General features: G+C 37.6%; 1 protein-coding gene across 2 annotated transcripts in view; it reads right to left on the bottom strand.

Moving 5' to 3' along the window:
- Positions 1 to 3243: 3243 nt before the first annotated feature.
- The window catches only part of STAM2 (signal transducing adaptor molecule 2), a 32547-nt gene continuing 12127 nt past the window's right edge, over positions 3244 to 23663 (bottom strand). Inside the window, exons 5-14 of one of the 2 annotated variants that reach the window (XM_077829563.1) lie at positions 18733 to 18879; positions 16863 to 16932; positions 15831 to 15951; positions 14267 to 14361; positions 13131 to 13213; positions 11614 to 11701; positions 9649 to 9703; positions 8737 to 8890; positions 6690 to 6859; positions 3244 to 6466 (exon numbers count right to left, since the gene is read on the bottom strand). In XM_077829563.1, the coding sequence (XP_077685689.1) occupies positions 6238 to 6466; positions 6690 to 6859; positions 8737 to 8890; positions 9649 to 9703; positions 11614 to 11701; positions 13131 to 13213; positions 14267 to 14361; positions 15831 to 15951; positions 16863 to 16932; positions 18733 to 18879 (1212 nt within the window). In that variant the 3' untranslated portion in view covers positions 3244 to 6237. Of the gene's footprint in view, positions 6467 to 6689; positions 6860 to 8736; positions 8891 to 9648; positions 9704 to 11613; positions 11702 to 13130; positions 13214 to 14266; positions 14362 to 15830; positions 16021 to 16862; positions 16933 to 18732; positions 18880 to 23663 lie in introns of both variants that reach the window. The other variant, XM_077829562.1, reaches the window with a different exon arrangement.

Consider the following 23663-nt stretch of genomic DNA (forward strand, 5'->3'; position numbering starts at 1 on the left):
TTTTATCCACTATATATTTTGTCCAGCTTTTGCACTGCACTTCTTTTAACAGAAGACACATCAACTGGGTGCATTTATATCCAGATTAAAACTATTAAACCAAATGCAGATATGCATCTCAAATGTACCTAATTTTGAGGGATATTTATTTACATAATACTCTGCTCTCAAACTTGATGTCACTTGTTGAAAATTATTTACAACAGAAATAATAAACAGATTTTATTTACAGTAGTGAGTCATACAGCATTATATTTTCTACATGAACGATACCTTCTTACATACTGGATCTTCATTGCACTGTGTCACATTCACAGCTTGGTAGGTTGAGGTATGAATGCAGATGCCCAAGGTAGGAACGCATCTGGGAGCATAATTTAGCCCACTGACTCTAAAATTGTTTATCTGGAAAGAAAATCTGTCCATGTAAAAATCAATGGTTGTTCGACCTTCTACAGCATCCTCCACCACAGAACATTACTTCACAGGCATGAGGTAAATTAGAGTACTATTAATTTCAATTTACAGAGCATGAAAATAAGGCACAGAGATTAAGTGATTTGTTCAAAATTGCACAGGAAATCTGAGGAAGAGTTGAAAACAGGACCCAGGCTTCCTGCTCCCCATTCCTGTGGCTTTACCTGAAGCACATCACACCTCTGACTGAAGTGAGGAGGGGAGGTGGGTACCTACAAGATGAGTTTGCCACTAGACAAAAAAAGAACAAAAAAAACAAAAAAAAAAACCCACAGCAACCCATAACTGACACCTCCTCCCCGCCCTCTTGCGGAGTACGATTGGGTTTTTCCAGCAAAACCAGTATTGAATGTGTATTCTGACCAGGACTGTGGGGGAGAAGAGAAGGAAAGCAAAGTTCACAGAAGATATGACAGGTACATTTCTCAGAGAACATTAGTAACAGTTTTACTCACATTTACAAATATATTCCTGCCACCTTTCACCCCCTATGGGCAATTTAAAATTTCAGTTTTCTGTAGGAAAACACTGTTTTTAACATCTGATACTTGTGGAAAATGGCAAAGGATAGAAGCCAAGGAACATTTAGCAACAGGTAACAGTTTTAAGATATGCCATCTTTTGAACCTAGAGAGTAGGCTTTTATTCAGTAGAGATTACTCCTACATTTAATATGGTTATAGAATGGATTATCTACACTAGTTTTGTTAATTCAGTTTATATTTTGAATAATATCTAGCAGCACATTCACTAACAGAGGAAATATGCCCTTTTTCATTTTTCCCCAATGTATGCCAGGCAAAGGAAGACCCTACAGACATCTGGTAGAAAGCAAGCAGAGACCTAGTATAATCAGATTGATTAATGTCCTTTATGCACACAAATTGCAGATTTTAGAATTCCTTACATGAAATTAGTTAGCCTGGCTTCTTTGTCCAAGATGAATGTGGTGCAAGAAGTGACTAGCATGAATGGTGAAATCTAAATTAGATTTTTAAAACTCAGTTGAATCATCTAAATTGATAATAGTAAGGAAATGTTTCTTTAATTATGAATCTTAACCTATCTCATGGCTTGGCTGACTTCCCACATTAATATACTGTCCAGGAAATCAAGACACTAGGGAATTGTCCAGATTCACTGTAGTTTATCAGTTTCACATTCTCTCACCTTAGCAGTGTGAGACTGTCTGGATTGAAAAACCATTGACTGACATTTTACAAAGATCCTTTAAACACTTCTTGTGCTGTTAGGTTAAGTGCTTTTTGTTCCAAGGCTTATATCTAGGGCCTAAACTGACCTGACACTATCCCAGGAAAGTTACAAGTGACTCAAGATGATAATATAAGTAAGTGATTGACAATATATGTTCCAGTGACTTACAGCTAAAGAATGACTCATAGGAACATTCTGTTTTCAGGCATATCAGGCTGGTGAATTACATAGTCCTTTTGTTCCCTGCCTTAGATATGCTACAGGGGTTATTTCCTTATTGTGTGGGCTGGCAACCTCATTTTGGTTAGATGGATATCAATGGTGGTCTAAAGAGAGTTTCTATTACTTATAGAGTACTACTCTTTGCTTTTACTTTTAAGATGTAATAACTGAAATTTTAGAAAAAAGTGTTATTTTTCTTATGTATAAAACCTAGCACAGTGATTCTCAAACTTTTGTATTGGTGACCCCTTTCACATAGCAAGCCTCTGAGGGCAACCCCTGCAAATTAAAGAGGGATTTTTTTATATTTAAACCCATTATAAATGCTGGAGCGAAGCAGGGTTTGAGATAGAGGCTGACAGCTCACAACCCCCTGAGGGGGTCACAACCCCCCGACCTAGCAATATTCAATAAAACTGAATATTATAGTTAGGACTACAGTTATTCCTCACCCAAGCATGGATCAACCACCATCATGTAGCGGTATTATGTGTCAAAGGTACTATAGCTAGGTTATATAAGTATGCAAAAAGCCAATGGTGTCACTTGGAAGAGCTACATATTTCTCTAACTTTCAAACAGACAGAGAACTTTCCACTGTTTGTTAAATAAATTTGTTTTATTCACAAAAGGCAATGCAAACATACTGTACGCAAAAGGCCAGTTGGTTACTCCAATGGAACAAATCTACTATTAACACTCCAAATTCCCCAAAGACAGTATTTTCTATAAACTGCAGTCCCCTTCTCCCTCCACCCAATAATCTTACTTTAGATAAGCATTTAAACTCTTCAGTTTAAATCTAGACAAAGAGGCAGTTGGAGCCTAACCTGCAAAATGAGTTTACAGAATGCATTCAATCACACAGCTCTATGGGAGCAGCTCACCAGGCAGAGTAAAAGTTGTCACAGTTCCACTGATTTCAATGATGCTATGAAAATTTACACTAGCTGAGGATCTGCCCCTTATTTCCTTTTCTTCTTCCCTTCATCTATTCAATCTTTACTAAAAAGATCAAAATAATTTTGATCAGTTTCATGTATAATTTACCTACTGTAAGCGTAGAAAATATCCTAAAAAGACATTCAATAAATTTATAGGTACCAAACCTGCTCATATTTAATATTGTGGTGTATTTCTTCTTAGAAAAGATGCATAGATGTAAGTACGGAAAAAAGCTCTTAAAGGAAAACAGTTACAATAATAGAATAGAGCTGCATTTATAGCCGCCTGCACCAGCTTTCTTCTCAAAATGACTACTTTTCATTGAGTTGTACTACTCCAAAGGACAGCAGCTATGAACATGAAAGTCCACTCATCAAAACAAAATGAACACAGAACATGTTTTAATCTTTAACAATTACCTTAATTACCAATTTTATTTTGGAATACTGGAATTTCTAAAAACAAAGATTTATTAAATAGACAAGGTGCTTGTCAACTCAAAAGTATCTGAAATTTTAAAATCCTTTAAAACATTCTCTGCATGGTGATATTACAGATAATTTATGTCCTCACATATTGTTCAAGTGAAAAAGTGACATTTTTACACAAGTTTTTTTTAGCAGGTAGCAAACAACTCAAAGTAGAATAAAGTTTACGCAGTTTGTATTTGACACCCATGGAACAAAGTTAAATACAATAATAAAATTCTCATTTTAAAGTTGCAGAAACTTGTGTTTTATATGAAAAAGCAGAAGTTATCTACTATTTACTCCCAAAATAAGACAGCAGGTATAAACCTAATGTAGAAATCTGAAGTTAAACAGTTCCTTTGGCAGCATATTTAGTTACAATCAGGCCTTAAAAATAAATATGATAAGGTATAGAAGAATGAAGAGATAAAACTGATCCTATTAACACCAAAACCCTCTAAATACAATTTTAATAACAATCAAATATTTTACACTATCTACAACGTTCAGAAATGCCTATGATTTGGATTACAAGAGATTATAGGATGCCAAATCCTGCAATATAAAGTGTCATGGGTTTTTGTTTTGTTTTTAAGAGTGTGTATATATATGCATGTGTATAAAATCTCAGACACAAATTGGCATATACACTATTCATACTTCATATATTATAAAGAACAAAATATCGAACACTTTAATCTAACTCCGAGCCAACTCTATTAATCCCAAATTAAGATATTGGGTAATATTTATATTGTCAAAAACTTTGAATCCAATAAAAACTTTCCTTATATTTCAATGACAAACATGAAAGAACCTATATTAATGTTAACGGGGTTTAATTTGATTAACTATTTGGAATAAAATAAATCCTTGCATAAAATTTTCTAATAGCAAGAATTTTCCACAAGAATTTTGAAATCAATTTTCTTGGTTCTTTCCCCTCCTTCCCCCCCACAAAGAACACAAGGAATACATTATCAAAATATTTTAAAGGCGTCAGATTAAAGCACTTTACATTTATACTGAACAGCTTCACCTGGAAGGATAATGCCAAATTAAAACACTGGAGAGGAAAATCTACAGCTCCAGTTACACAAACTTGAGTATCAAATGATCAGGTACTGAATACCTTATTGTTCCAACATGAAGCTGCATCTGAACAAGATCATACTAAATAATGTATTTAGTAACAGTAAGACAAATGGAGGTGGCATTGAACAGATGGTGAGTTTTATTTTGGGAGAACACAAGGAAGATCTACCATGTAACAAGGTCTCATCCGGTAGAAAACAATGTACATCAAACACTCATTTGTGGACAGGCTTTCAGATTTCCATGCATTTAACCAAGATATTTTGTTTATCAAAGTTATTTATATCCATTATTCTTCCCAATCTAAATGTCAGCCATTCATAACAAAATTAAAAATATGTATAAATATAATCATATTAAGAAGCCAAGTAGGTAAGCCAAGTAGGAGAGTGATGTGCAAATTTCCAGAAGTTAAAATAATAAAAAGGAAAGAAATCCCATATTCTTGGAAGATTATCCAGCTCTTGTAGTTCATTTACTCTATTACAAAAAACACCCATAACAATTAAAGTGTCAGGAAAAGTCTCCAGATCTTGTTTCTTTTCCACTGAATGCTACAGGTCCTCATGCATGAGGTGATTCCTTTTTTAAAGGCATGCTTGTCATTTTCAGTGTGTATCCATTCCTTATGTCCAAAGAGGAAAACAGTCCCACTAACAAAGGACCTTTGCTTTGGATCCACAGTGGTATAAGTATACACTCTCAAATATATTCATCTAGACAAGTGAATGGTGACAGTGAGAGGAAAGCCTAAAGAAGACGAGAGCTTTGTGGTCCATAAAGGTAACTTGTGCTCTTGGAGCTCACCTCCACCATTTTCAGAGCAAACAAGGCAGACTCCCACAGGCCTCTGATAAACAGCACTCCTGAGCCTCTCTCTAACCAAAGGGAATGAGACAGCTCTCCCACCCTTAAACAAACATGAAGACAGATTTTACAAATTGCCAGCTAAGTAACCTGCAACCTCAGAGCACCCGTTAGTTTGCAGCATCCTCTACCCACCTTTGGAAAGGAAAGATGCTGGGAGTGCCACCCCTTGTGGAGAAAAAGAAAGAGAGCTCCCTAGCTCCCAACCCCCTCCCCCTACACCACCACCACCATCAATTCCTTGCAAGGGAAACAGAAGACCCCCTTGGAACTCCAAATCAAGTCTGGCAACACTGCAAAAAAAATAACCCCTAGAATTTTCATATTGTTGTATTTACATGGTCCTCATTGCCAGAATATCAAGGAATAGTCTCCCTCTCTGTTCACACTTGCTTTATCATGCAATTGTTCCATTAGGTAATGCATCTCATAAAGCAGAACTGCTTATGGTATAACAAACAGACCTATAATTTGTCTAAACCACGGGGGTTTGTTGGAAGAATACTACTGAAGTGAAAAGATTCTCTAAAGCAGTGTAATGGAAAAGACTACAAAAAGAACAGATAAAGCAACATAACTAGATTTTAAAGCACCCTCTCAAGTTTCCAGAAAAAAAAGGAAAGGATTCTCTTATTTGAGTTTAGATTTGAGAATGATACTCCACGAGATTGAAAGTTTTAGCTGATGGAGGCTGCTTAAGTGGGGATTGAAATCATTTATGATTTTTTTTAAAATCATTAGCTCAAACTGTCTTTAGAAAGATTCTGAACTGTCAAACTTGAAGTACATTTAACTCTGAAATAATTGCTTAGCTTTATAATGCAGCAAATTGAGTTGTTCATTTTAATCAAGGGAAAGTGTACTTGTATACCAATGACAAGCTATTTAAATCATGAGGATCACCAACATTTATGAATGCTTTTAGGAATATGAGCTTGGTTTATTTTCAAAGGAGAGGCTGTGGATGGTAATTTGTTTGTTGCTGTGGAACTGAATGAGGTGGAAGTGCCACAGGATAGCCTGCTCCTTGAGGCAAATTAGACGTAGAGTTCTGGTAAGCTGACATATCCACAGACATTCCCATATGTTGGGTGTAAGCAGCTGTACTTGTTGCTGACTGAAGGCCAGAGTTCTGGTTCATGTATCCAGAGTTTGACACAGAATCTGGTCCAGGACTGCAACAGAAAAAAAATCATTTTAAAACAGTGACAGTTATGATTACCAAGTTCATTTGCGTATCACACGATATGCCATTTCAAAACTGATTTGATTTTGCACATTTCTGAAGTAAAAAAATAGAACAAAAAATTTTACTGACATTTACCCACCTCTGGACTTTTAGTGCTTACAAATCTGGGGGAAATCAAATTGTATATTAAAGTCTTGCTGAAGTGTTACCTTAAATATGAAGTTTGAGCAGGCTGAGTTGCTCCTGAAGAATTTATAGTTTGAGGCAGGGACCTCAGTTGGCCCATCTGATCAGGTCCTAGACCGTAGCCTTGGGGAAGAGTGACTTGATGCATACCCTGAACCATGTAGTTCCCACCATGTGGTTGTACAGAATATGGCTGTAAATGAAACAGAACACACACCATGCATCAACTTGGCTGAACTGAACAGTAATATATATAATGCAAGAGTACAATCCTCAGGTTCTGTTATATGTGTAGAGCCCTATGAAGCAGAAAATGGGACACTAAAGCCTGGAGAACAGGATTGCTCAGGAATTTATTTGACTATCTCATCTCGAAGAATGAAACTCTCTCCGCTTCCCCCATCTCCCAAGCATGTGTGTGGATGGGAATTTAACAGAAGATACACAGATACTGTGGATCACAAACTTTGTTAGAGGAAGATTAGCTGATGTTCGTTTGAAGACATTTCTAGCTGCAGTAAGGTATGCAGCTCCCTCAGGTGATAAATGCACTGCCTACATTCATTCACTCTGACTCATTTTTCTAACTATTCCATCCTTAATTTGCACTGTTGCCATTTCAAATCACACTGTAGGCAAATGTTTTCAGCAGGAGGATTTGGTGGTGATTTTTAACCTGTACCTCCCTTGTATATACACTCTAAGTGACTTTGTAAGTTAGTACATTTCATAAGCTAGGAGATAAATAAACGAGGTACGCGACAGGAAAAAAGTAAACCTTGCTATAAATCTTATATTATGTCAAGAAATGCAGAAATTAACACTAAGGAGGCACAATTCACACTTGATAAAGGAGAAACAGAAGTTGAGACCCCGTTTATCAGGTTATTTGTACTGGTGAAATGTTGCATCTTAAAGACATACTTAAATGAGCAGAACATTTCCACGGTGTATTAAATGGCATGTATCCTATGTAAATAACTGATTTTTCTTGAAGTCTTTACAATTCAAGCCACAGGCAGGGTAAGCCAATACAGCATACACACACATCAAATATGAATATTGCACACATTGGTTTTGGATTTGGAATGAAGTATACATACATAGATGGAAATACATAACTTTGTGCAATACAGCTGTGCTTAGCACCATTTTGCTGTTTTTTCCACATCAGAAAGCACTATCTCAGAAGAGATCAGCAATATTAAAAACTCCAGCTGTCTCATGTCCAAAATTTCTTTTCTCTCCCTAATGAATTTTTCATCATTTTCCAGAGCTCAAAGCAGAGTATAATGGCTAAGTGCATCTTCTTTGATGTGGCAGTTACTATGGTAACTATTCTTTTCACATTGAACAATTAACATTCATTTAAAACCCACCTAAAATATGCAGGCACGTTCTACTTTTTCTTTCTAAGTGTCTCCTTTAAATACGTCTTGCCTTTTCTCCTTTTTTGCTTTCATAAATGAACATATGTTGGGTACATAAGAGTTCATTCTGAATCCAATATTGGACTTATTTAACCCACTAATGCACAAAGTGTTTGTTATTTAAAAGGGGGGAAAAAACCCACCAGATAGTGATACACCCAAAGTGATATATCCAAAGAAGAATGACTATATCTGGAAGAAGTGCATTGCCCTCATGATGCAACCATATTAGAAAGTTCAATCATGTCCCTGAAAATAAATAGAGTAACATTTTCTTTTGGGATTAAGGAAGGACATATGACTCAGTAAATCTATCCCTCTGTGAAACACAGGAGTATAAAAAAATGTTTTGTTGAGAGAGTCACTGAGAAAACTAGTTAACTGGGTTGTTAAACTTCAACACTCAGAATACAACATCCTTCTACTAACTATACAGCAAAGATTAACAATTGCATTTTAGTGCTAGAAGATACCTATTTTGTTCTAGTACATTTTATTCTACAGGATTTAATGATCATGAGGAAACATCAAATTGTTTAGAAGCTAGCAATAAAGCCTGTTCTCCTTTATGCTTTGTTATCACCCTTTAAAAAGAAGATGCATATTAGAAAAGCCTCTGTTTTCTGAAAAGGGTACTGACCTGCACTGGAACACCAGCTGATGTGGGTGGATAATTTGCTGGAGGATGGAGCTTTGAATAGGCTGAATACATAGGCGCTTCATTCATCAGTTTATTATAGAGTTCCAAGGCTTCTAGAACTTTCACATTCAATTCAGATAATTCTGAATGTTTCCTGATTAAAAAACAAACAATTTACTCAAAACTCCTTCAGAGTTACTTATACCTTTGGGTATTATGCAACAGTTAAACTAAGAAGGTCTTTAAGCACAGTCTTAACTAAATATGAAAAAAAAAATAAGACATTTATTTATCTTTTTAAAATGTCCAGCTCCATTCCGGTTATCATACTGATGAACCTTGGGAAAGTACGCAAGAGAAGAGGTTGGGGATTCTTCTTATAGTCAAATTGAAAAAAACAACTCTGTCACTCTCTCTTAGCTATCTTCTTCTTTTACCCATTTATCATCAAGTCTCCTCAAAGGTCTAGGAGAAATCACTGCATTTGAGTATGTTCCCTTATAGATAACAGTCATCAGCAAATTGAAAGTTAGGCTCATAAAATTTTAGACATACTGCTACTGCTGTCAATGAAAAAATTGCAACTGTACATTCTTCCCTATTTAGATTGGAACTGCATCTTGTTTATTTATTTACACAGAACCCAAACACAACAGGGTCCAGATCTTGTTTGGGGCCTTTAAGGCCCCACTAAAATGAAAATCAAACTAAATATTAAGAAGTTAAAACAAATAAAGAGTGAGCTTGTAATTTTATATTCTATATTTTTTATTTTAGGTAGGTGAAAAAGGGGACAGGTATAGTAAAATGTGGTAATCCCATGCCCAGTCTAAGACCCTGACAAATAAAGGTGAAGCATATGTAACAGCGTTGTACTTCTTGTTTGAAAACACAAGAAAGAGACCGGCTCACCTATCAATCTCCTCTAGTTTTTCATCTATCATAGGACCCATCTGTTGACAGATGTCTGTGAAGACAAAAGTGTAATATATTGTACAATTAAAACTTTAACCCTAGTCAGGGGTAAGAATATATTTTAGCAGAGTACAGCCATATTAATGGAAAGATTATAATATTTGTCTACTACCTAGTCTTTTTTTAAATTTTGCTCTTAATTTTAAATATCATCATTAAAGAAACCAATAATTTTCCAGTTATTTCAAAAGGAGGAGGGAAAGCAAGAATTAGTTTGCTATATAACTAAAACTACTGCCTACAAACAGCATTGAAATTTCACCAAATTTCTCAAATAATCCTCTCAAAACTGCTTCATCTACATCTAATGAAAATCAATTACTTTAGAGCTACAGCACAGCATACCACCACCAATGAGACTGCAGATTGCATGACGTTTAGGAATTCATGCAGTGACAGAGATTTAAAAATCACTAAATATATTGTCAAGAAAAGGATTACAATGTAAAATACACTTTCCATTACTAAGTGTACACTGTCCATTAAGGAAGGGATATTTAATAAAACAGAAAATATAATGCCACTATATAAACCCATGGTATGCCCACACCTTAAATACTGCATGCAATTTTGGTCGCTCCATCTCAAAAAGATAGATTAGAATTGGAAAAGGTACCGAGAAGGCCAATAAAAATTGATTAGGGCTATGGAACAACTTCCATAGGAGGAGAGATTAAAAAGACGAGGACTGTTCAGATTAGAAAAGACAACAAAAGGGGGATATGATAGAGGTCTATAAAATCATGAATAGCATGGAGAAAGTGACTAAGGACGTGTTATTTCACAAAACACACAAACCAGGGGTCACCCATGAAATGAATAGGCAGCAGATTTAAAACAAAAATAAGGACGTACGTCCTCACAAAATACACAGTCAACTTGTGAAACTCATTGTCAGGGGGATGCTGTAAAGGCCAAAAGCATAACTGTATTCAAAAAGAATTAGGTAAGTTCATAGAGGATGGGTCCATTAGGGGCTATTAGCCAAGATGGTCAGGGATACAACCCCATGCTCTGGCTGTCCCTAAACCTCTGACTGCCAGATGCTGGGACTGCATGACAGGGAATAAATCACTTGATAAATCCCGTCATGTTAATTCCCTCTGAAGCATCTAGCACTGGCCATTGTCAGAAGACAAGAGACTGGGCTAGACAGATCACTGGTGTAACCCAGTATAGCCATTCTGATGTTCTTTTTTTACAGCGATATAGTATTTTAAAACATCTATCCAATTATAGTTCACCCAGTCTCAAGAAATAGATTTAGTTGGTTATATTCTCCCTCATCCTCTTAGCATAATTTCTCTAAGAACAGAAATGGCATTAATTTTTTCCTTCCTAGCACACACAAAACAGGTATTTTGATTAGTTTAGGGAGGTATTTTTTATAATGTGTACATGAACATGTTCATATGAGATACTCCAAGGGAAGCTCTTGACAGAGAGCAAACATTTTCATATAGCGCAACAGGATTTGAGAATATCAAACGCTATTACCAGTTTCTTTACCCAGAGTCACTTGTTCCTCCGGGACAAACAGCTCCACCTCAAGCAGAGTTCTGACAGCACCATGGGTCATTCAAAGTGATGTTTTCAGTGCCCTAACTTTCAGAGGCTGAGTAAGTCAATTATGCAATATATAACAAGAATTCTATTTAACTAACAATTGCAGATTTTGGTCCCAACCATATACTAGCCTAATACCACCCAAGACCCAAGCCCAACATACCTATTGGAGCCTTCTATCAGTAGAGACCAAGAGTACTTTACATTTAAAGCTCAGAGACCTCTCAAGTAAAATGAGAGAAACAAAAAACAAACTATGCTTTTGTTCTTAGCTGTAGAATGACATACTAAAGTTAGCATGTTTAGTAATACTCATAAGAATACTGATAAGAATACCTTCTAAGTCTAGAAGGTCTGGTGAATCAGGCTTTGCATCTGTAGGATCTATACTCTGAAGTACCTGCAGCGCTCTATCCATTTTATCCTGAATGACAGATAAAAGATTTTTAAAATGTAGTTATCTCTAAAACATAGCACAGAGTTCTCTAGTTTTCATTTGAAAATGGAAAAATGCCTCTCTTATAAAGAGATCTAAACAAGGTTTTTCTCCACTATTTTCACCAGTCAGCACAGAAAGAGGTTGTGATAGCAGAGAAGTCATCCCAGCACACCTCTTTCAGTCAGGTGCAGTGCTGCAGCTTGGCTCTACTTGAGTTTCCCTTCACCTGGGTTATAAGCAAGTCCGGACAGACCTTTTTACTGAAGAACATCCGCTTCCAAGAGTCTCATTTATTAATGACAGTCAGAAGCGAAAGGCAGACCTTACTCAGATGCACCTGGGGACAGACATTCATCATCTTGGGCTCAGTCCAACTACTTTTTCCTTCAGGAGATATTTCTTTCTTGTACCTGGAAACAAGCTCTTTTTGGAACCCCTCCCAGCTCCTTCTATAGGAGCTTCTCTTTTCTATAGCTCAGTCTCTTTTCAGTCCTTCCTTAATGAGCTTCCCTCTTCTCTCCGCTCATTCCCAATTGGTTGGTGGGAAAGGGGAGCCTTGCCCTGCCCTCTTTGCAAGACTCCTAGCCCCAGACCCCTAAAGGTACAATGACAGGATTTCCTCCCCAGCACCACCAAAATCCTGGGACTGCTTTCTCTCTACCCATATCCCCCTTAGGTCCTTATATCTATTGCTTTCAAACCTTAAAGGGCTACTATTGCCCTTAAGTGGCAGACTACTCCATAACAGATGTACAGACTAATATTTTCATAAAACTTGTACAAAACACTTAACTCCACATTTTGTATTCATTAAAAATGTCTGCTTCCAGAACAAGATATTAAAAGGTACTAGTGGACTCAAGAGTGTTTAAGGCTAGACTGGCAATGCTTAAAGAGTATTGGAGATCGAAGCAGCCACATGCCAACCTTTCACACATCCTCTATACCTGTCAACAAATGCGTGTGTTCTGGAATGCTATATTTAGTGCTTTCCCAAAAGAGTTATTTTAAGAAAATGGAAATCTGCAATTCCTCCCTCATACACAGACTGGCTGAGTGAGATCTCTACTACTGCATTAGTGAAAAAAGGGACTCAAATAGAAGTGTGTGGAAAAAATACAAGGAAGTCTAGTCACACATGAAACTATTGCATACCTTTGCAGTTCAGTATATATTAGTTCCCGATACTTGTGGACTACATTCTCACTGTATCTATTTAGTCACTTCAATTATTAATGCCCTACATGACCTTTATAGGTACAGGTGTCCATCCTCCCCCACCCCCATGGTTTTGTAGTGCACACTGAACTTTATTATTTATATGCTATTTTCACTGTGTGTATGTATTTCTATATATTATGTTTATATGTAATATAAAAACAATCAAAAAGTTTCTAAAATAATGATTGCATACCTCATCTATATAAACAGGTTCAGGTTCTGCTGTCTTAACTTCTTCTGTAGTATCTTCAGTAACAAGGGGTTTATCCACAGTAGCTAAGAGAACATGAGTGTCAGTTCCTCTTCTTCATCTTTGTTACTATACTATCCTAAAAATACACCCTCCTATGCTAAAAAAAACAAATATTCAACACTGCATAGTTTAAACTGTTTCCTTAGGCCCGAATACAAATACAGTCTTTGATGGCAAATCTTTAAAGTCAAAGAGAACTTAAAAAAAAGCAAATGACTCCCAGAAAGTGATGCTCTTAGGTCTTCGAAGAGGGGAGAAAACATTGCATTACAGCAAAACAAACTCCAAGTTGATCAGTTTCTGAATGTGATAGATTTTACTTGGAATTTAATCCATTGTTCCTTGGACAAACATTCAAAACTGTGACTCAAAGTCAGTAAGGGTAAGTGTCTATTTGACCACCAATTTCTAAAACAACCCCATCATTCTCATGTTTTATATCATGGAATTTTAAGATGCTCATGTAAATGTTTAGACTAACTTATAAAGATAAGGTGGATGAGGTAGTAATATCCTTTATTGGACTAACCTCTGTTGGTGAGAGAGGCTTGTCTCTCTAATATCTTAGGACCAGCATGGCTACAACAACACTGTATACATAGAATTACTTCTGAAAGTACTGGTGTGAATCAAAGTATCAATTTTTACCTTAAACTGAGTTACACGTGAGCATGAATATAATTCAGTGTTAAACTCATGTCTAATGGCACACAGAATCCAGGCTATATTCCGGCAACATTTTAGGTGGTAGATTCCTGGATTCAAATATAATTTTTTCTTCATGAGAAACCAGAGTACATGAAACAACAGAACCAGCTTTCTGTAACAGGACAGTACAGAGGTTTAGCAAAAAGACGACAAAAAACAGGGGTGAAAATCCTGGTTCCACTGAAGCCAGAGGCAAAATTCCCACTGACTTAAATAGCGTCAGGATTCCATCCCTGGATTCTCTTCCTGGTGTACTGCATGACCCTGGGCAAGTTGCTGTACTGAGGGATTACAGAGAAGCCAAGTTGAATATTTCACTTGCCCACTTTTTTAAAGCATCACATGGTAGCTTTTAATATGTAACTTACCTGTCTCAGGTTCTTCATTTAAGTTAGAGGATACAAAGTTAGAAGGGAATAGTCCTACTCCTCTCTGATTTTCACCTTTCCACCAATTGGCATCACTGAGGAATTAAAATGTTTAATTAGAAAACTTTAAACATTCATACCATTAAAAACTACATTTACAAATAGATTCTAAATAGCTGGAGGTTCTTATTCCATCATTCTATCTTTCAGTTATTAGGGAGGTATTAGAAACCATAAGTGCTATTAATATAGCGTTAATCCTCAACCCTCTAACTCAGGCAAAACTTCATCAATATCAGTGATAACACTGCCCAAATAAAGGCTGTGTGGCCACTGGAGCAAATTGTGGAGTACCTTCTGCAAAATGCATGGTAATCAAGGGATCGGAACAACTTGCGGGATCAGGCCTATAGGACCTGCAATGTTCTTTGTTATTCTACACTGTAGAGTATAGTGGAGGAAATTCAAGTCAAAAGATGCTGTCAATTTAGGAATTACAATCTGCCTGAAATTCACCCATAAACTTTAATTTTTGAGTTGCAGTGTATTTTCTTCAATTTTGTGCATTTGACAGCACCGTCTCAATACAGTCTGTTTCTCTGATTTATATGGGACCTTCACCCAGCAACAGAGGAGAGGAAAAGCATTTTTACAGACAGGAAAACTGTAGTAGTAACACACCAAAAATCAGTAGGACCATTCAGGGGGAAATGTAGTGCCTGAAGCTTCTTTTAACTTGTCACAAATTAACTAAATTTTGAGTTGACTGCATCCCACTAACTTAACCTAAAAATTGTACAAATATTACACAAATTGGGAAAAACAAAGGCAGAGCTACAGTTTCTGCTCTAATGCCTACTAGCAGAAAAAGGAGGAACAGTAAGTCACTGTTTGCTAAATAAGGACAATGCTGGCAGAGAATTAAGTTTTATTTTCCAGCTGAAGTCAGGGCAGCTGGTGGTGGCAGCAGCAACAGTGAAGAGTAAAATTCATAATTAAAGAAGTCTATGACTGTCCCATTAAGACTACATCTATAATTAGTCTGTAGAGCACTTTGATGATTTAAAGGACAACATAACTGTTAAACATGGTCCTAATCATTTTGTACCTGAACAAATGTGGACACACTCAGTAGCCAGGGCTTTTATCATTTCTAGATGGAGCTTGAATTTATTATACATCATTACTGGATGTACAGAGTGCTTTATGTCAGGGTCAAAGGCAAAAATCCTTGCCTCACAGTACTCAGACTAAAGACACAAATAGTACCGATCTAAACTGAAGACAAATGAAATGTGGACGTCAATAAAGGGCTCTGTTGACTTCACAGAAGATCTATGCACAGGCTAGCTAAAAGTAATTGAAAGAAAAATAAGAGATGCTTAGAAATTATTAATTGGAAGCTGTTCCAAGTGTAATAGATGGTGTAAAAGAGGGCAATATAAGGAGTCGTAGAAAGAAAAAGAAAACACGCAGGACACAGCTCATAAAGAACCAACTTAAATGATCACAGCCAACATCATGTTTCAATAATAAAATACACCTTCATCTAAACACACTGTACCTGTCATCCAAAACGATGATAATTTCTCCACTTTTAAAGGTGAGCTCATTGTCCTCAACAGCTTCAAAGTCATACAGGGCTCGCACCTTCCTTAAGGGCTTCTGATTGTTCTGTTGAATTTCTGCAGATGGGTATAAGGATTTAGTTTCCGTTTGCTGCTGTTTCTGCTCTTGCAGAGATAATTCAATAGCTACAGTTTGGAAAATAAAAAAAGTAAGTCTGTACACTTTATTATTTATGTATAAATAATTTTAGTTTCTGAAACGAGAAAAGTGAAAGACCAACTTCATAGAATATATTTTAAAAATGAAGAACATGATATATATCTGTTCTTCTGATTAAAGGTATTTTGAATTCAAATTTCTTATTCTTAAACTTTTAACCTGTCTAAACTTCAATAAGTTTACTTAGGCCTACAATTTGAAAGTTCAGAAGAAACTAGCCATGAACAAGTTCTGAAATAGATTATAAAAGCAAACATGTTAATTACAATAGGAATTTCAAGTTCACTATAAGACACAGCTTTCATGCTAACACAGTGATGTTACTGATAGTACCAGAAATCCTGTATACTAATTCTTTGCTGTGTCATGTGAGTAAGGATATCTGTACTCAACATGAGAGCATAAAGAATAAAAACCATTCTAAAACCTCCATCTTTCAGAGTGCACAGATGGGGAGGTGAGGAAGAGATGGGATGGGGCAGAAGGGAAGAAGAGATCAAGAGCTCTATAAAGAGGAGCAACAGCTGCAGTACAAGCAGTGCCTCCAAGGCCCATGCCAGTGGACTGCATATGGGTGTAATACCTCTTATCCACCACCTCCTCCAAAGCTTTTTTAAAAATAGCATATTATTCTCTCCTGACCTCCCACACCCTTATCACTTTCCATTCTGTGGAACAGTTTTCTCTGGGTACAGTTTTCTTTTTTAGTGGGAAATGTATGCATGTTAACAAAATGTGTTTCAGAGCACAAGTATAGAACACTTATAAGTGTTACATTTCTAACCAAAGGCTGTGACTAATAATTTACCTTTAGCTATATCTTCATCTTCTTTGGTTTTGCTTGATGATGCACCATTCTTGGCAGCACTTGTGAGAGTCTGCAAATGAATTGGCAACATGAATCCAGCTATGTTTCAAGCAAAAAAGAAAGCTCTACAGTTACTGTGTTTTTTTAAAAAAAGAATGTATATGTAACAGTATTACATACGTACCACGCCATCATTTCATCACTAAGTGGAGATCCCTCACCCCCCACACCCTCTTTTTTTTTTTTAATTTATTTCTCACGGCTTCAGTTGTTTGTTTGTTTGTTGTAGACACAAGGAGACCATTTATTACTATTATTTCCACGCCTCTCTGCAGGACAGTATGCCCCCAGCCTCTCATACTCCCCACTGTTGCAATGCAATTCCATGTAAGCACAGCAACAGCAGAGGAAGTCACACTAAACAGCACCTAGGTTAGGCTTTACAGAAAGGAGAAAGACCTTTTTGCTGTGATGATGAAGAGCCACCCTCCACCCCTACGAGTATTCCGTGTAGGGTGAAAGGAAGTAAAACTGGTTGTCTGCTACCTTAAAGAGATTAACAGGAAAAAAGCAAGGAGCATATACAACAGGGTGGGATTCTCCTTGAAGCTTTCATAAACCCTAGCAGAGAAGGCGCCTTGAGGCCCAGCAACAGTAGACTCAGTGTAAGGCCCCAGCAATGATACGGTTTCTCATGAGTCCTAAACAAACATTTTTTGCAAGAACAAATGTTAATGAGCAATAAATCCTTCAATCTCACTTGTCTGTAGGGCAATGCATGAGGTAATGTAGCTGAAAACATTCAGCCTGTCAAGACACAAACATAAAATTTTATCCACAAGAGAGACAATGAAGTGTAACTCGTTGTCAGCAGTTCAGCAGTGCAAGCCTGGTGAAAGAACTCTCCATCCATGAATTCTAATCTTTGCCATATCTGTCATTTACAACATATGCGTTTACCTCCAAGTCCAGTCTCTTACTTTTGTTTTGACAAGTCCCAGTTGGTTAGCAGACAAAAAGCACCTCTCTCAAATGTTAAGTAGGGCAAGATTCAAAGTTCATGGAACTATTTTATGCAGCACACAATACTTTCTCTGTCTTCTTTGTTTGTGATTATTCTAGCCAAATTCTGGAATGTACCATACACCTACTATACAGAGAACTAGCCATACCAGGATAGAGGGGTAGCCCCCATCACCCAGAGGAAGGGCAATTCCTGAATGGATGGATGGTTGTGTGGTTAAGAAATAGGACAGGGACTTAAGAGATCTGTTTCCAGCTCTGCAACAGATTAAACGCATCTGGAAGATCACTTGATTTCTCTGTACCTCAGCTCCCCATCTGGACCACAGGGACAACAATATTCATTTCATGGGGCATCGTGAGGATAAATAAGTTAATGTGTGAGATGTTCAAACAGTCACCATTCGTGCTACAGAAACACCTAGAAAGTGCACAGGAGGGAGGACTCACAACATGCAAGGCATTTAAATTCAAGCTACTGGACAGCTCAGAAAAGTTTTGACTTAGTCTGGGATGGTCAGGCATCAAATGCCGCTCCAGTTTCCACAGTGGCAGCATGCAGCACAACTTAGTCATCCACTCATACATTCTGAAGGCGGGAAAGTAGTAAAAGAGGAAAATGAACAGATGTGTGCCTGGTTCTGGAAGGGAGAAGGTCACTCCTAAATGGGGACATGAAGCCACCTCTGGTTTTATAACCTGCTCTTTTAAACAGCAACAGAAAGATGTCACTTCAATAGATTATCAGTCTCTTACCCCCATATTCAAAACACAAGCACATCATTAGAAATATAATATGAAAAAAGTCTTTTGGCATGTGTCAGATCAGAATTATATCTGTCATTACCTGAGATCCAGCTGTAGGAAAAGTTACTCCCTCTTCTTTAAGAGATTTAATAGTTGCAGATATTAAGCTAAATTGAGGGTCCTTTTGAAATTCTTCTGACCACTCCATCATTAAAGCTTTTAGCTTTTCACATACTTTAGGATGAGCCTATAAAGACAAAGTTAAATAACAACTGTGTAGAGAGGGATGTTTACAGACATAAAAAGAGCAGAAATCACTGTATGCCAATAATTCAAAACCCTGTAACGTAAAAGGAGATTCAACAACAAACACACACATAAAGTTATGATTGTATATGTTGCCGGCATGTCTTAAATAGTGCATTATATCTTACATGCCCAGGCAGAGTACACTATGAGGACAGTGAGTGGGAGCCAGCCCCAAAATTTTCCCACAACCTCCTGTGGATCCCTTATCCCTGCCTCCCAGGGTGAAGCGGGAACAGGGATCCCTGGGGGTTGCTGGAGCACGCTGCACAAAAGCCCTGGGGATAAACTTCACTGCTCCACAGCCAGGCCCGGGGAGTGTGGGGGGGGTGGGGGTGTGAGAGACAACGACGACACACATGTATGTTTTTCCTCCGCAACCTATGTTTTATGACAAAAAACCCCAAACATATAAAAACACCTTCATTGAATGTCCCCTTTTTAAAAGAATTGCAAAGTTTCGTTTTAACAGCGTGACAGCCCTGGAGATGGATGTCCTAATTATCCTCAGAACAGGTGCACATGGGCATTTTCCTGCCAGCGTGACTCAGCCTAGAGGTGGAGAGCCCAATTCTCAGATTAGATGGTAGTTCAGTATAAAGCCTTCTCAAACTGTAGTGACTCTACTGAGACACCCACCAAAAGAGCTAATGTACTCATGTTTTCCTTTTTGGGCATCTGAGTCCCACTGATAGCACAATTACAGTCAGGAAACAGTGTGTGCAGTAGTTTTCCCACAGTGCAACACATCTGTTGGTCTAGAGTGTCAGCACCAGGGGAGAGGGAGGGGCACTAGACACTCTGGGGTAGGGTTACTTTGACTCAGGTCTGGACAGCGTGGACACCACAACCCTAGGTTCAAGCACGGGTCAGAAAATCCTTGACCTAGGGTTAGAAATGCAGTGTAGAGGCTCAAGCCCAGGGTTCCCGACACAGGTCCACTGACTCCAGTTCCACTACCCTAGGCTTATATTGCTGTGTAGACACACCCTAACGGGCTGTTTAATTGTGGTGCAGACATTCGGGCTCTAAGACCCTGTGAAGTGAGAGGGTTCCAGAGCTCAGGCAGCCTGAGCCCAAATATCTACACCGCACTTAAACACACCTTCAGCCCGAGTCAGCTGGCACAGGCCAGCCGCAGGTGTAATTGAGAGTATGTCTAACATGCCAAAAACCTCAGATTAGTTAGTGGAATTTGCTTTAACCTTGGAAAAATTATTCACTCTATCTAACAGTGTTCCAATGGTTTTATTCTTAAAGGATCTTCACATAATAAGGGGATCAGTTCTAAAGCCCTTCAGCCTCTCTCACAAGACAGCCAAGATCCTCAGATGCTGTAAATCAGCATAGTTCCATTACTCATAATGAAGCTATGCCAATTTACACCAGCCAAGGACCTGGACCTGAGTTTGCAAGCCACGTGCAAAAAGCAAGTCATCATCAGATAGCATCTCTCTCCCCTACAACACTACTAAAGAGAATGCTCCAGAATACACTATAAATATAGCTTAATAACAATCTTATCACAAGATTAAAACATAGATGTTTGAGGATTAAGACTGAGTTTATCTGCTGTAATGAAGTCACTTGTTACTCCAGAGAAACCTCTTTAAGATGTTCAGTAACCAGCATGAGCATATTTACAGTGAAAAGCAGCCCTAGGATAGTTTTCTTAAGGAAGAAGACTACCATTTGCCAGGAAAAGGTGCAAGTCTTCTGATGCTCTTTTTCATTCTTACGACCTTTTCTTCTGAAGGGATGAAAAGACAGTGGAGGAGAATGGGGACTTTCCTAATCACATGGTGAACAATATCCCTAGGTAGACCCAGTTTTTCAATAGGATTAGAGGGAACACTTCTCAACTACAAGTGCTGTTTTAACAGAATATGAAGGACAGATTATCTCGGCAACAAGAGGAGAGTGCAGACTTTGATACTTATTCCTCCCATTGTTCCTTCCTAAAGGGTAAACCATCAGAAATTTTGTCAGAAGGAATAAACAGCAGAGGTCATTCTAATATGATATGGAAGACCAGTTTGCACTAAACATCCAGACGATGGGTGATGATGGAATCTGATGGTGGTTTGAAGTTACTCTCTCTTTCCCCAAAGCATCCTGGGGAGCAAGAAATGAAAATGAAATCCAAAAATAAAAGAAAAAGGTCAAAGAGTTGGTAGTCATGGGCTGAAGACCTCCCATTGCATAATTCACCATAAAACTTTTCTCTTTTATGCCTCATAACCAATACCTCTTCCTGAGTAAGGGCAGCAAACACAGGAATTGCCAAACTGGATCCATCTAATCCAGTATTCTGTCTCCAGCAGTGTCCAGTACAACATGTGTCAGATTAACTGGGGGGGCGGGGTGGGGGGAGAGCAGATGTGAGATAATCTGCCCTCCTGTTCCCCTAATCCCCAACCGAGATCGGCTTAAATTCTGAAGCATAAAGTTTAACATCCCTTTCAACAAACTGTTAGCACTAAAAACTCTGGATATTCTTGTTACCCATATAAATTTCCAAACTCCTTTTTGGTCTTGCTAAATTTTTGGCCTCACTGCAATAACCTGTGGCATAATTTCAGTCTAATCATGCTGTGTAAAAAGTAATTTCATTGACTGTCCCTTTGTTCTCATGTTATGAGACAGGATGAACAGAATATCCCAACCTCCCTTCTCTATGCCATTCATTATTTTATATACTTATGTCCTTATGTCCCTCCCTTCTAAAAAGAACAATCCCAATCTCTTTTCACAGTAGAGTTTTCCCATGTCCCTAGTCATTTTCAATGATGTTCACTCAACCCCTCGCCCCATAATTATGACCTATGAAAGACTTCTACCAAATTAATGAGAGACAATTTCCCTTTGCAGGAACCATGCTGATTAGGTCCTATGATATCATGATCCTCCAGGTGTTTTATTATTCTATTTTTAATTGTCATGTCAACCAGTTTACCAGGTACAGATTATATGGCACTCTAGTATTTAATATCTCAGGTCACCCACAGAGCCTTTTTTTAAATAGGGGTTAAACATTTGCTATCCTCCAATCCTCTGTTTCCGCTGCTCTTTTTTAATAAGATTGCATACTGTTGTTAGCAGCTCAGTCATTTTCATTCTTGGGCTTCTTCAGAACTCATGGAGGTACCATCTGGGTCCTGTTACTTATTGCTTTTTAAATTATCAGTTTGTTCCAGTATCTCTTCTAACTCCTCAATTTCTGATAGTCCCTCACATTTAAAAAAAATACTAAGCAGATCTGGGGTTAGGAAACTTTCCAACAGCCCATGTGGTGAAGACTGAGTCATTTAGCTCCTCAGCAAAATCCTTAGCTTTCGTAATTACTCCTTTTAACGCCTGGTGATCCACCAATTATTTTACCAGGCTTCCTGATTCTGACATATTAGAATTTCTTGCAGGGTGGATAAAAATAGGATTTTTTTTTTTATTTAAAAAAAAGAAAGGGATTTTTTTTAAATTTAAATAGGTTTTTTCCTCAAAAAGCATTTTATCAAAAAAATCCAATCTAGTTTTAATTAAGATACATTATAGCTCAAAGATACCATCATGGAATAGGGATTACAAATTCTAAATCTATAGTATGAGACAATATAATCATGTAATGTTTAAGAAAAGTTTTGTAAATGAGTTCCAATAGTTCATGGATCTTATGGGGTTCCAGGGGCTTCTGTATAGATCATTTAGGTTAATTTTTCTATCTACCCAATGGGACTCAGTGCTCAGTCTAGAAGATACCATCAGAGACGCTTAGTTTTGCAGTTCTCAAACTGTGGATTTGTGTCTCCAGAGATAACATGCTTGTTAACAGCAAAAATGTTTTTAAATAATATATAGAGGTGAGAACAACACACCTCAACCCTATTGTCCCTCTGCAAATTTGTGTACACAGAGTCAATCCCTTCCCTCTAAAAAGTGCAAAGTTTCAAAAAGCTCAATGAACAGAAGATTGTTGGGGGCAGAATAGATCTGGACAAGGAGAAGAAGTCTGGAGATAAATGTGAGAAGGGAGGGACAGGCAGTAGAAACAAAAGTGAAACTTTTTGAGTAGCATATTCCAGAAGTCTTGAGGACTTTCTGAGTGTAGCCTTCATTGATTTGAGATCTACCATACCATTCTCTCACTAGAAGGGAAAACCCTATAATGGCAGCAGGCTGTAAAAGAGACCCAGTTTGGGAATATTTTAATGAAGTTCCTCTACCTGTGGGTAAGACAGGCATGTGTGCAAAATGCAAACAGTGCAACAAAGAAATGCAAGGCCTGGTTGCCCGAATGAAACATCATCATGAGAAGTGTTCCTACTCAGGAGGAAGCTGCCTTGAAGATGATGAAAGGAACATGTCTGAACATGCAGGATCTTCAGGTTGGTAAACGTTTTTATTTAATACTTCTTTCTTAAGGACTGCTGGTCTTCCTTCTGGACTATTCTTGAATTCTCATGTTTGAGCAAAAAAATATAGTTGTTACTCTATTGTACTATCATTTTAGATGCAGTTGTGATAAAAAATAAATAGCTGAAATAGGCAGATCTTCCTTTTACAATTTCACCTTTAAAGTAGTACTGAGTGTCAGTGAATGCAATGAGTAATACTAAATGAGCAGTTTGGTAATAATAATTAAATAACTGCATTGACTTATTTTGTTCAGGAGAATCCATCCTCAACATACAGGATTATGAAGACTATCCACCTTCAAGATCACCATCA

Source organism: Eretmochelys imbricata, chromosome 11, assembly GCF_965152235.1.
Source record: "Eretmochelys imbricata isolate rEreImb1 chromosome 11, rEreImb1.hap1, whole genome shotgun sequence".
Lineage (NCBI taxonomy): Eukaryota > Metazoa > Chordata > Testudines > Cheloniidae > Eretmochelys > Eretmochelys imbricata.